Source organism: Lissotriton helveticus, chromosome 7 (genome assembly GCF_964261635.1).
Source record: "Lissotriton helveticus chromosome 7, aLisHel1.1, whole genome shotgun sequence".
Lineage (NCBI taxonomy): Eukaryota > Metazoa > Chordata > Amphibia > Caudata > Salamandridae > Lissotriton > Lissotriton helveticus.
The window spans coordinates 1,734,268,282-1,734,282,481 of NC_136068.1; the positions used below are offsets into that span (position 1 = coordinate 1,734,268,282).

General features: G+C 45.8%; 1 protein-coding gene across 1 annotated transcript in view; it reads left to right on the forward strand.

Moving 5' to 3' along the window:
- The window catches only part of LOC144770712 (serine/threonine-protein kinase pkn2-like), a 240,752-nt gene extending 231,021 nt beyond the window's left edge, over positions 1-9,731 (forward strand). The window contains exon 5 of the mRNA XM_078655443.1: positions 5,518-9,731. Within this exon, the coding sequence (XP_078511569.1) occupies positions 5,518-6,006 (489 nt within the window). The 3' untranslated portion in view covers positions 6,007-9,731. The remainder of the gene's footprint in view (positions 1-5,517) is intronic.
- The last annotated feature ends 4,469 nt before the right edge of the window (positions 9,732-14,200 follow it).

Here is a 14,200-nt window from a genome sequence, read left to right on the forward strand (position 1 = left end):
TCTGAAAACAACTTTAAAGGCATTCCACTCCATCGCTCTGGATGTTGTGGTACCCTTGTTTTCCTCAAAATAATGTGTAATTATCTCTTCTAGCGCCTCTCTGAACAGTGGATCGTCCAGTGTGTCTGGTCGCAGTTGCCACGTTGGGACTCGCGTGACCTCAGTCACCCAGTTCAGCATTAGTAGCAGGGGATTATGATCGGACAGTGTACGAGCTAAGTACTCAGTGTTCGCTACAGCAGTGATCACCAGTGGGGAGCACAAAAAAGTGTCAAGGCGGACATAGAGGTCGTGCAGGCTAGAATAATATGAGTCATCTCTCACAGACTGGTGTTGCGCTCTCCATGCGTCTCCTAATTCCCATCTCTCCTGCCAATCTAGCCTTCGCTTCGCCAATCGATGCACCGGGGACATCACTAGCGGTGGGTGGGATCTGTCTAGTGCCATGTCTGTCACTGAGTTAAAGTCCCCTCCCATGATTATGGGGCCCGCTAAGTAACCAGCTAGCGCTCCGGAAAGTTTCGTTAAGAAAGCTGATTGGTCGACATTGGGCGCATATATACTGCACAACACTAAATCACGGCCGTTCCGTTTCCCCTCTACGGCCACAAATCTCCCTTCTGGGTCTACCACATGTCTAATCACTTGGAACACCCGCCCGAATCCAAACCAGCGTCCCCCTTGCGAATGCAGAATATGTGGTACTGAATAGTTGCCCTCTCCACCTACGCTGTAGTGCAATGCTCTCCTGTTTCGTCAGATGCGTTTCTTGCAATAGCGCTATTTGAACCCCTCTTCTAATCAAATAAGCATGAATCTTATGCCTCCTCGCCATAGTGTGTAGTCCCCTCACATTCCAGGTTACACATTTCACTGCCCCAGAATTAACCATAGTCCCAAGTCAAGCGACATGAATTAGCATAAGTCCGCACCCAGGGGAATGTGGTGCAACCCCCTGTCCCGCCCCAATCTCAACACAACTGATCCCCCCTCCCCATACCCTTCGCCTCGAGCCACCCCAACTACTCTTGGCTTCCTCCCCCCCAGAACAGGACCTAACTTCAGAAAATTTGCTCCCATCCAAACTTTTAGAAAGGCTAGCAAACCCCCCTACTGCCCCCTATTCCTCAGTCTTCACTACGGTGGCCTTAAGGGCCCGCAGGGCATCGCCTGGCTCCGGGGGTTGTTGTCGTCGTCCCTTCTTCCCCTCGCCCCATAATCCCCCCATTAACACTCACAAGCATCCTATCCGCCCTGTTGTATGTAGCAGCACCGGTGGGCACCGAGCCCCCCAGGTACCATCTGTAGGTAGGATCGCTCGCCACCTCCTTCAGGCTTCTATAATGTTCTCCGAAGTCTGCGGCGTAACCACGGGGCCCCTGGCACCCCCAAGTTCCGACAGGTCTGTTTCCGTTCCGGTAGCCTGGCCCTCCGAGTTCGAACCCCTGCACGAGCGGGTGCTCACCGTCCCTGATAGGTCCACCACTGCTTGTAGTGCTGCTCTTCGTGCTTCTTCTGTTTGTGATTCTGTTGGTTTCTTAGATCTCTGCCGATGTCTCCGGATCCTTTGCGATTTCCGCACAGGTTGTTTACGCTTTTCTTCTTCGGCTCTGAATTGTGCCCTGTCTGTTCCGGACTTGTAGGTGTCCCACCACGCCCAAGCATCCGCTGACGTGGGAAAGAAGAGCGTCTTGTCATCTACAACCACTCTAAGCTTGGCTGGGAAGAGAAGCGAATATTTAATGCCCTCTGCTCGTAGTTCCCTCTTGAGTGATAGAAAGGAGGCACGCAGTTTCTGTGTTTCAAAGGTAAAGTCAGGGAACAGTGTTACATTACTATTATCTACTTGGAACGGGCCAACATCTCTGGCCCTTTGCAGCAGCCAGTCCCTGTCCCTATAATGCAATAGTTTAATTACCACTGGATGGGGTGGCTGGCCCGGCTTTGGTGGTCTAGCCGGGACCCGGTGCGCTCGCTCTAAGGTAAAAAAGGGTGAAAGACCCTCTGGTGCCACCACTGTTCGTAGCCAATGATCTAGGTATCCCACCATATCGTCACCTTCTGTTTTCTCCGGTAGACCCACCAAGCATACGTTGTTGCGCCTATTGCGGTTTTCAGCATTCTCCGCTCGTCGTTCCAGCGCCGGTATACGGTCAAGCGCATCTACCAAACGCCCCTCCATGGACTTATGCTCCGGCACTATCTCCTGTAGTATGACCTCCGCACTCTTCACCCTGTCCTTTAATTTATCGTGGTCCGCCCGCAGAAGCCCCAATCCTGTCGCCACTTGAGCTATGTCCTCCCGCAGGGCGTCTTTCGTGGCTGCGATGGCCTCCAAGATATGGTCCTGCAGCTGCTGTAGGTCCGCTGGGCTTTGCCCCGATCCATCTGGCGCCTCAGAGCTGGCGGCCCCCTCCACTCTCCCCTTAAGTTTTCCCATCGTGTGCTTGTACCTTCCGCCACTCGACCACGACCCTCCTCGCAACTTTCTATGAGGGAGTCTGTTTACGCTGCTCCGAACAATGTTCCCTCGGTAGATGCTTCGCTCAGGACACTAGGTTCACCAGGATGAGCTCTTTTAGCCATCCCTAGTTTACGTCGACTCTTAGTTCAGTGGCACTAGCCAGCGCCCAATGCCTTAATAACTGTCCCGCACCCTGTTGTGTCGGCTTCCTGGGTCCAGGGGTCCCCCTCAACTCCAGCTCAAGCAGCTTTCCGCCTCCGGCCAGCCCCGGTGCTATGCCCAACTCCTCCGGCCTTTCCTGGCTGATATCCCGTCCGGGCCCAGTGACGCACCAATCACCACGTAATGTCTGCTTCATGCCCCTTAAAAACTCACCGTGGCCCCAAATGGTCGCCAAGGGCTAATTCTTGCCGCTGTTTGGTTCGAAGCATCCTCTATCTCCCGGGACATCCAGCGGCGTCCTAGCCCGAAGTACTGTAATAGTACTCTGCAGGACCCTACCGTATAGTCCCAAGGCTTCCCCCGCCAACAATGCCACCCCTTGCTTCGTTATGTTCGTGTAGATCCTCGTTGGGGCTCTCTGCATATCGTCCGTCCGCCCGGCGGCTCATCCGCTGCTAGCTCCGTCAGCGATCACCCCCCGGTACAGCTTCTGTACAGCGCTGCCCAACTTTTCACACAGGGCTTCGTGCACCCCCAGGCCGGCCAGTGCACTCTCCTTTCAAACTCCTGGTATCGCTTGGGGTCGCAGCGCAGCCCGGTCTTCGTGCCCCCTCCCGATGCTCCCGCAAGAGTCGCTCCTCACCCGTTGCCTGCCGGTCTCTGCTCTTCCGCCCGTGGCTCTCCCAGGCTCGCGACTCTCCTGCGGTCGATCGTTAGAAGATCCACACTCCCAGTAGGTGGTTATTTCTCATTCTCCGCAGTCAGGCCGGGGCAGGGTTACCACAGTTTGCTGTGTCGCCAGTCCTCTCGTTCTGCTTATACCATCGGGCTCCCCACTCACCAGCTATTTTGCAGGGCGACCGCCATCTTGTGGGTTCCCATAGTAGGATCGGCAGCTCGCGACTGAACCTTCTCGCGGGAGTAGAGGTTATTGATGCAGCCCCCTTCGCTGGTGTCGATCAGGGGGGCCCTGGGCGGCACCGCTAGTTCTTCCGATGCGTCTCGGGAGGTTACTGCGCACTGCTGGATCTCAGTGTCGCCGGCTCCGAGTGCCGTCCTCCATCTTGGGGCCAGAGCGCCCGATGTTCCTCTTTATTGCTGAGCGTATTTACAGGCGTTGTAGCGGCATTATTCCCGGTTCCTGGGGTTCCGACACCCTTCCGACGTTTCTGTTGAGCCGGATGTCTCGGCACACGGTGGATTCAGTGCCGTATTCAGGATCACATCGGGCACGGAGCTCCAGGCTCACGCTGCCATTCCCCACGGCATCCAAGCCACGCCTCCCCTTCCTTATTTGATGCCTTTATGTGATTGCGCGTAACAACAAAACCTAGCAAGGCATGCTGGAAAAAGGATAAGCCTTCTCCATCCAGCAACACCTTTCTTCCTAAAAGCAGAAATAGTTTCTCCCAAACTATAGACATACAGGATACATGGGAGGCTCTGAATTAACTGTCAACTAGTGAATTCAAGCTGGAGCCCCACTCCAGCACTTAAAGAACTTCAGCTTGACAAGACCGTTGTGCTTTCTACTTTGGTGCTTCTGAGACATTAAAGCTGAGCGCTGCCCACTTTTTCAGAGTCAGAGAGCGAGGAACAAGGCCAAAAGAAATGCAACGTGGTGGTGTCCTGCCCTGCTTCTATTAACCACTTCTACGCTCATGACGAGCTCAGCTCGTCATGAGTTATGCCTCTCGTACACTCATGATGAGCTGAGCTCGTCATGTAACGCGGACTTCCGCAAAAGTCAGCGCACAGCGGGAAAACCGCTGGCGTGCATGCGGTTAAAGCCACGAGTCTACTCAAGGAATTTTTAGAAGCTGACCAGATCTCAACACGGTCTAAGAAACTTTTTAAGCAGTGCATAGGAGTCCACTGAAGCAGTGACTCTGCTCTGCCTAAAAAGCATGCTTCCTTGCACCCCATTGTTGTCTTTTTTGGGCCCAACCCATCACTTTCACCAATCACATACCCAGTTGTCTCCTCTCAGTATGAGCATAGGTACATTAGCAGATCCCTAACCTGGATGCTAGAATGATCTCAGAGAATAAATTAGGGGTGAGGGTTGTTTTGTGCAGAGGTCTAGTACTAAGTTAGCCTGAGAGCTAGCCAGATCAGGAGCTTGAAACTCAGACTTGTCGCTCTTGTAAGCTCATCTGTATTTGCATGCATAGGTCTTTGACCATACTGACCCTGCAAGAACAGTCCCTTCTGGGCATGAAGCCATCGACCTGGTATTGGCACCACGTGTCAGTCTTCTACCCACAAGATTTACTTTCGGAAAATACCCTAATTCTACCCTAGACTACAATTTTGTACCGCATTTTTAGACTCCAGTAGATAAGTACAAATGATTTGGGGGCGCCCAAACTGGTCAATTGAATTGCCTCAGAGCACCTACTGCTTTCAAAGTGTGAACACTGGCTTGTGAAAAGTAGATTTGATAGTTCTAAATCAGTGGCGTTTTGTAACGTAACGTAATATATTTTTTCCATTAGTACCACAGGCTGTTACTAGGTTTCCCTGTGGAGATATAAACGGGACCTCTATTAGCCACACAAGTTACTGCACCCTTACTTATGCTGCTGCTATATTTGTTTTACAAAAAAATAAATAACAAAAAAATAAATAACAAACATTAATATTTGCAATGCAAATAGGTCAAACATTCAGTAATGCGAAACCTATTGCATTGCAAATGCTTGTTATTTAGGGGCACTAAGTCTGGCTACTATGAGGTTGAGCCTTCTCAAGCTGTATGTACACTGTGTAGGCACTGGTCTGTCAGGCATTTGCCAAATGCCATTTTACTTATGTTATTATTTTATTTTTCCTTGACCTAATTTCTATAACTAATTTGCACAATAACAATATCTTTTCTGTTGCTACAGGTTAAACGTTCAACAAAAGAGGCAGTGATTATTGATCTGGGATTAGCCAAGTTTGTTAATTACACTGAAAGCGGCAATCCCTTCTCCAGCGGTAAAAACAAAGGGTTTCATCAGTATGCCGCCCCAGAAGCCCGCGCCGGAGACATTCGCAGCCGGACGTCCGATGTCTGGTCCATGGGGAAGGTGATCGCTGAAGTCATCTTGGGGTACAGGCTAGACTGGGATCACTGCAGTCCTGAAAATGTTAACAATCTGCTTCGTGGATCAAAATATGCGTCCATTGTCTGCCGTATGCTTGAAAAAAATAAGCATATTCGGGTGTCGATGGAGGAGGTGGTGAATCAAATTTATAGTCTCATCCACAGCCCCACTCCTACTGACGGAATGAACAGACCCGCCCATGAAGAACCGCTGTCCTGGATGATGACAATTCCTTACCTTGTAGGGTGTGTTGCAATTGTCGCTCTTGGAGCTCTTGTGATTCTTTGAAATGTAATAAAGGGCAAAATAAACTTGAGATAACCCGGGGCCAGATGTATAAAGCCTTTTTCCATTTGCAAACCGCCCAAATTCGCAGAATCGAGCCGTTTGCGAGTGCACCAAGGCCAAATTGCTATTCGGTAACATGGTACCAAATCACAATTTGGGTTTGCACTTCGGTATTAGAAAGGGGCATACCTAGAGCTTCCCTTTCTAAAAACGCATCGCAGTTGAATGCATGAATTTTTTTTTGACCGAAATGCAGTCGCAAACCATTCACAATTTACCATTAATTTCAAGTTGGTGGTAACCCAGCCGCAAACGGCAAGAGGTCTACTAATGACCCCTTCCTTTTTGTGAATGGTTTTGAGAGCAGACAGTGGTCTACGGACCACTGTCTGCTCTTGAATAAAATAAATGTTAACTTTTTAAACGCATCCCTTTTCCTTTAAGGAAAAAGTGCAGATTTTCTTTTTTTTTTTTTAAAGCATGCTTTATTTAAAAACAATCACACCCATTGGGTCATAAACCTAGACCTACCACATTAATATTCATGTAGGTCTATTTGCGACCCACTGCAAATCACAGAATGTGTCAAAGACATTTTGTACATTGATGTTTACGATTAACAAATAGCGAATAGCAAAAATTTGCTGTTTGGTAATCGCAAACCATTACCTACGTACATCTGGCCTGCTACTTCTTTTATTTCTTGCGATGTGAACAATACGGATTCAATGTGTCCCATCACGCTGCCAAGCAGTGACGAGCTGATTTGCTGTAAAGTAACTGGTAATTCAGCCAAGCTGTGAAAAACCTATGTTTGCATTTTTCTATCAATGTGTGACACACCTTTTTGTTATCTAAGCCTTCATTGTGTGCTATCATTCTTCAGAGAAGCGATAAGCCAGTTTTTTTTAATGATCTTTGATTGCCTGATGTCACTCTGCTTACCAGTGAAAATCTATTTTGTTGTGTAACTTTTGATCTTAACTCTGCACTCTTCCAAATGGCGATGGACCTTTTGTTGTGTAACCATTGTGTCTTACTTCCAAGCGCTGATAAGCCATCTTGTGTTCCAGCCCTTGATTGTGGAACGTCACTGCCAAGCAGTGACATCCATTTTGTTGCATTACTCTTGACGTGTTTGCCAGTCAAGTATTGGAGGGCTACTTAGCTGTATAACCCTTGTATAGCCCAGCTACCATCTTACTCCACAATGCATTGCCACAACTATGTCTGCTCACTTTGCTTGGCAGTAAAGAGCTATTCTGTGTTACAACTGTTTGTTTTGTACTGTCACTGTGCCAACCAGTTTTGTTGTATGAAGCTTGAGTGTGACTCATCGGCCAGTCAAGCATTGGAGGACCATTTATTTGTATAAGTTGTGCTCCGGACCTATGTATTAAAAATAATGCCCCCCTCGCTCCTCCAAATACGAGACTCACCTGTGTTTGCCTTATTCTCTGTGTGCCCAGATGCCATCACACCAGGTAATGCTGCTGAGGTCCACCAATACGTGAGAACTACGTTAAAATACTCCTTGATAGTGAGATCGAGTGCCTTTGTAGTTGCTCTGTGCAGAGCCCTTCTTGTTAAAAGCTGGTCTACTTCCTTCTGGGTCTGAACGCATGCAGTACTGCAGATGAACACAGGGAGGTGCTGCTTCTTCATCGGCTGAGTGTTCCACTCGACCCTTTCATTGTCAGTAGCACTGCATTTGTTTAGCCCTGAATACCGTATCTTACAGTTTTGAAGTGCTGTGAGAAGATCATACTTGCACTTAGAGGCAGGGTTGGATTGGGATTGAAAATCGGCCCGGGCACGCAAAAAAAAAAAATCGGCCCACATTTGGATAATGCCTTTCCCCAAATGCCTGCTTCGGCGTAATCTTATAAAAAAAAAAGCGGGGGTTAAAAAAATGCACAAGTTAGTTTACACTGCTGAAACACACCTGGAAATAAGTGAGGCCACTTCTACTCAGGCCCCCTGCCCCTCCTCCCCCCCCCCTCAGTATGTGCACACGTTAATGGACCGGCCAGCGAGACAAAGGGAGTGATACCTCTGCCCGTGAGCGCCCATCTGCGTATAGAAAGGCCACTCAGACACCCACTGGGCTGCTGGCTGTTTGAACAATAGAGACAGCAAATCGGCCCCCCAGACTGCTCAAAAAAGCAGCCCACAGTCGGAACACGGACACCGGCCCCTCGGGAATGCCCGTGTTACCAATCCGACGCTGCTTAGAGGTATATGTTTGACTGATCCCTGAAAGGCCAAAGATTTAGGTGGTCCACTGTGATTTCGAAAGCATCGCTCACAGCCATTTTAAGTCACAGAGGTCCTCATTAGGAGTTCCCGGATTTAGATGGTGGGATACAAGTGTCCCAGCACATTAATCCAGGGTTCAGGGGCTACTTCCCCTGAAATGGAAAATAAACAGTAGTCCCAGTATTCTCTAAATCCATGTTTTTCCCTTTCCTGTTGGAAATATTATATTAGGCCCAAATCTGTACCTGCTTGCCCCCTGCTGAAGCAGGTAGTAAATGGGTGCAGTTACTATTTCCGGGTGCATGGTGCACTTGATGGGGGCCTAGGGGGGTTCAGAGTAGGTGAAGGGAAAGATGATGGGAGTGTTTGCTGCTCATCCCATTGGAAAGAGTTGGGACGGGTGGTACCTGGAGCAGCCGCTCCCTAAAGTACTGTAGAAGACTTCGGGTCCGGTGTCTGGGATTACCAGGTTTGGTGTTTTTGGATGTCCTGATGTTATCAGGTTTTGAAAATCTATTTTGAGTAGGCTTTTGTTCCACCCAGGAGAGTTTTTTTTTAGCTTGCCTCTTGGTTCTTAGGTGTAACATTATTCTGCCTCCTATGCAGTGCTTGCATTGGAATGCATGAGAGACTATTTCACCATCACAAAATAACTGACTCGTCACACATTTATGTTATTATCTTATAGATAGATGATATACAAAAATCAATTGTTTTTTTTGCTTATTTCTTATATTGCAGCAGGCTATTCTCATGTTTTACTAATGACTCAAAATGTGAGGCAAACGTTTTGGCTTTAGCAGTGATTATTTTTTTCCTAGCTTATTAAAAGCATGTTCATTAGTCATGTAGCTGAGACAGTTAAACAGCACCCATCTCAAGCCTTAGTAGTTAGAGTAAATGACAATAATTTAAGACTGATAAAAGGTTTAGTAAACTTAACATGTGACCGTCCAGCTGCAGGCCATCAATCATTAAAAACCCCAATGCTGTCCACCAGTATGTTTTGTATGAAAAGGAGAAGACTTGTGAGTGCACAGTGCATTCGGGTTTCCTAATTCTGCCAAAACTAAGCATAGTAAGAACAACTTTATTAAAATATACTTCTTAGAAGTAAAGAAAAATGTCTGTATGGCTCCGATTAAATGGCTGCAGAATGTTTAGTAAAATCTGATATTTTTATAACATCAGAACTTTGTGTCTGAGTTATGTTGTGTTACAGAGGTCTGTGTGGCGCTTTATTGCATCACAATGCTTTTGGCAAAATATTATCTTCACGCCTTCGTGTCAAGGACTCCATAACAGACCATAGTCTGTTTTCTGATTGTTTGAGTTTGACCATCATCAATTGTTAAATGTCTGTTGTGTATATGCGAAGTTCTATTTGTGTTGTAACGGTTATGGTAAAATGAGATTCACACAAAGTATTAGTGCATTAAAGCTTTTTTTGCTATTAAGATTAAAAATGTTGTCCACTATTGTGTGCTATTTTATATATGTTGTGATCTTAATTACTGGAAACAATTGCAAGTTTCTCGCTCCAATAAAATGTAAGATACAGGTTATCCTAACGTTTATCTCACAAAGGCAGCCTGAGGGGATGAGAGTATTTCTCTGTGCCCTTCATTCTTTGCCTGTCCAGCTAAAATGGCAGCATCTGTAAGAAATAAGTGTGATGTTTAATTAAATGGGTAGCTGCCAAATGCCATTGAGACTGCTGCGAGCCATGAAGAGGGGCAACCCTGAATGAAGACACGACAAAGGATAGCAGGTTTCTGATTCCTTTATTATAAATTGCCCCCGCTGTGCTGGGAGCGCACCCCACCTCTGAACCTGGGTGCCAGAGTGTATCCGCCCACCTATCTCCTTCCTCTGGCCGGGACATGTCACTTCCTCTTCTCTTCCGCTTAAAGTCAGACTCTACACCTCCCCCTGTTTTAAACATGAACCCAGTCTGCTATCACTTGAATGAGGGTTTGGGCTCCAACAAAGCAGCTGTGGATTAAAGAGGTTTCGGAAAGGGCAGTGGCTCTGCATCAACGTCGCGTGGGCAGCCGTTGGAAGTATTTGAAAAACGCTGTGAGAAAAATTATGGAAAAAGTATCAAAGTTCACAGTTCCAACGCTGAATCTCAGTAGAAGCTCAGAAACGGCCGCTGTAAAGTTGTTTCAATCCAATAGTGCGATATCCAAGCAATCCAGTAATGGTTGTGTGTCAAAGAAAAAATAAATCGCAATTGTAGTGGTACCGCGCCTGTGAGAAGTAGGGTAGCAGGTACCTTGTATAACTCGTCGCCAGTGTAAGATCCCAATTTGAAAGATTGAAGCTGAATCCAGAAGTAGTGAAAAAGAGGTTTAATATCCAAGGCACGGTACCATCCTAGAAGCAAGCAGATCCTGAATGACCTGGTTCTAGTTCTGTTTAGAGCACATACAAAGACCTGGCAGGTGCCAGAATCAAATATATACAAAAGTTTAAAGGGAAAGGGACAAAGGACAACAGTACATGATGTAGCAGAACTTGGTATCAGATCCTTTGAAATGCCAAGGTTTTGTGCCTTAGACATGCTTCTCATGAATATTGTCTTGCCATTATGTATAGCCTTGTTCCAAAAATGATTCAAGGACTTCTGAAGAATAAGTGTGTTTGGGTCAGAGATCACAGTGGCATAACGGTGGTTGCATTGGAGATCTCGAGTGCAGTGGCAGGGTTTGACAGTGAAATGAATTAATGAAAAGATTTTATAAAGCACGTAATTACCCTACGGTGTCTTAGCGCTATAGGCAGAACATCAGAAACCTGTCCGATACTGAAACTCAATGGATTGTAACAGCGAAATAAATCAACAGCTTCGGTAAACAGCCAAGTCTTCAGCTGCTTCCTAAATTGCATCAGTGAACTTTGACAACGCAGCTTAAAAGGTTGTGAGTTCCAGCATTTTCATGCCCCTGTGGAAAAAGCCCTGCCTCCCCATCTTGCTTTATTTGATCTGGGAATTATGACACATCATGCGGAGCTAGATCTGAGATTCCTGCTTGGCCTGTGCCAGGAGAACAGATCCTGAAAGTACGTAGGGCCAGTCTGATGTAGGGCCTTATAGACTGTACACATAGCCTTGAAAATGATTCTTTTTTTCACAGGAAGCCAATGAAGATCCTGCAGTGATTGTGCTACGGAGTTAAATTTAGGGATTTTAACCCCTTCCGTGCTCATGATGAGCTGAGCTCGTCATGAGTTGCGCCGCTCGCATGCTCATGACGAGCTCAGCTCGTCATGTAACGCGGCTTTTGTAAAAAAGCCGCACAGCGCGAAAATCGCGGCCGCACGCATGCGGTTAAGTAGCAATCTCGCCGCTGCATTTTGTAGTACCTGCAGTTTCTTTATCGCACATTTATGAGCACCCAAATACAGAGCATTGCAATAATCCAGTTTCGAGACCACAAGTGCTGTTATCACTGTTTTTTGCAGATCAGCGGGAATAAACGGAAAGATTTTTTTCAAGACCTTCAGCAAAAAGAAACCTGAAGAGGTTATTGAATTTGTTTGCCCCGAAAAGGATAATTTTATGTCAAAAATAACTTCTAGATTTCTTACTTTCTGGACCGTAACGGGTAACATGCCCATGGTCGACGGCCACCATGAGTCATTCCAGAAGTTGGTCTCTTTACCGAAAAGCATAACCTCAGTGTTGTCAGAGTTCAGTTTCAGAAAATTATTTTGCATCCCTGTTCCAACTTGGGACATACTGTTTACATCAGATGAAATAGATACCGCTATCTGTGTATCATCAGCGTAGAAAAAACAGCCAAACAGAAGCAACGAATCAGATTGACTAGAGGGCTAACATCAATATTAAACAGCATAGGACTAGGGGAAGACCCCAGTGGAACACCACGTAGAGAGAATAGCATGGAGCTTGCATTCCCCATCTCCTTAATAACCTTTGGTGGGCAGGGATCCGCAGGAGCCCTTTGATAAAACTGATTATTTTATGCTTAGTAAAAGGAGAAAAACGTATGATTAATGTATCAGTTAAGGAGCAGGGGTTTAGCTATACATCCAGTTCCTTAGCATAGGTTTAGATGTCACCTGTACTTAGTATGTTTAAAGGAGGTGAAAATATTTGAAAAAATGCATTGACTTTTGACAAAAAACACATAGCTAATTTGTTACAGAATGATTGGTCAGGATTAAAAGAGCTCTGATTATTCCATTTTGACAAAGATTGAACTGTTTCAAAAAGTTCTCTGTTTGAATATTTTATTGAACTTATATTTTCAGAAAATAATTTTATTTTGGCTGTTTTTATTAGCCCCTTATTCGGTACAAGTAGTTCTTTATATTTTGCCTTTTCGTTCGGACAATATTCCTTCCTCCATAAGCACTCTTGATGCCTGCATTTTCCTTGAAAAGCTTTTACTTCTTGTAAGAACCATGGAGCTAATGGATTTTCCCTATAACTTTTTTCCTGTTTTTTTCCGGCACCATTTTCAGTGTTGCTGAGTTTAACCAGTGTATACTCAATTGCAGCATTGTTCAGGTTGCTAACTAGGGCTGTACAAGTGTTGGAGAGAATGTCCCTCAGTTTCTCAACATTAACGGGCACATGCATCATTGCTTTTTGCATTCGCAAACGGTGCAAATCGGAAAAATCGGCCGTTTGCGAATGCAAAAATAATTTTTGGGATGCATCAAACTTTAGTGCACAATTCGCATTTTTTTGCATTTCTAAAAAATGCGAATGCATTTAAGGAATCGCATTTGTGTGATTCCTTAAATGCAATGCATCGTTTTTTTAAAAATTGCGAATTTGGAAATTGGAAGTGCAAATTAACACGAGGTTGACCCTCGTGTTAATTTGCGAAAATTTAAAAAAAAGCAAAAAAAAGCATTTTTTAAACTTGCATGTTACAGACACACATGTCCTTAGGACATGTATGTGTGAAACATCTACTTAAAAATACATTTCAGGGGTGCAGGGGGGGTCCTTTGGACCCCCCCCCCTGCACCCTTGGAATGCATCAACAAATTGCGAATTCTAATTTGCTAATTCGCAATTCCCATTGATTCCTCTGGGCCTTTTGGCCCAGAGGAATCAATGGGAAATGCGAATTAGCAAATTAGAATTCGCATAATATTTGCGATTCGGTAAAAAAAGCGATTTTTACCGAATCGCAAATATTATGAGAAAATATTCATGCATCCCGTTTTGCGAATTCCAAATTGCGATTCGCTATTTTTCGCAATTTGGAATTCGCAAACGGCCGGGATGATGCGTGTGGGTGTAAGGTGTTTCCAGGACCGATAATTAATATTTCTAAATGTATTATTATCTATGTTATTATATGAGGGAATCCTGATTGAGAAAAAGATGGCCTTGTGATCTGACCATACTACTGGCAGGACCTTCTCTACTGTTTGCTCCTGGAGGTTAGTAAATATTCCATCAAGAGTGTAGTTTGCAAGATGCATGGGTTCATTTATTAACTGGTTTTGGCTAAAGCCTCTAAAGATATCAGTTAGATTATTGGTATCCTTGTTATTCAGCAACTCCAAATGAAAATTTAAATCACCTCCTAACGTAAAACTGTAGTGTCAGTAACATAACGTAAAACAGTAGTGTCACAGTCTGCCTCACACAGGTTATTGAGGGAAACACGGCCTGCGTCAGGCACAATTTCTTGATGGCGGCTCGCATCAGACACAACTGTTTGAATGGCCGCTGTCTGTGATTCTCGCATGAAATCACTTTCACAGAGAGACTGGGGCTTAAGCCTTTCACGTCAAGCATTTGCCCTACTCAATCTTCCTATGGCTGGTGGACACACATCAATGGGCGTCAAGCAGCTGTGGCACTTTCAGGTCAGTCACACCTCCTTGGCAAGTTTCTTCCTTCACTCAGCAGCAGGTCGGCTTCTAGATGCTTCAGAGTAGA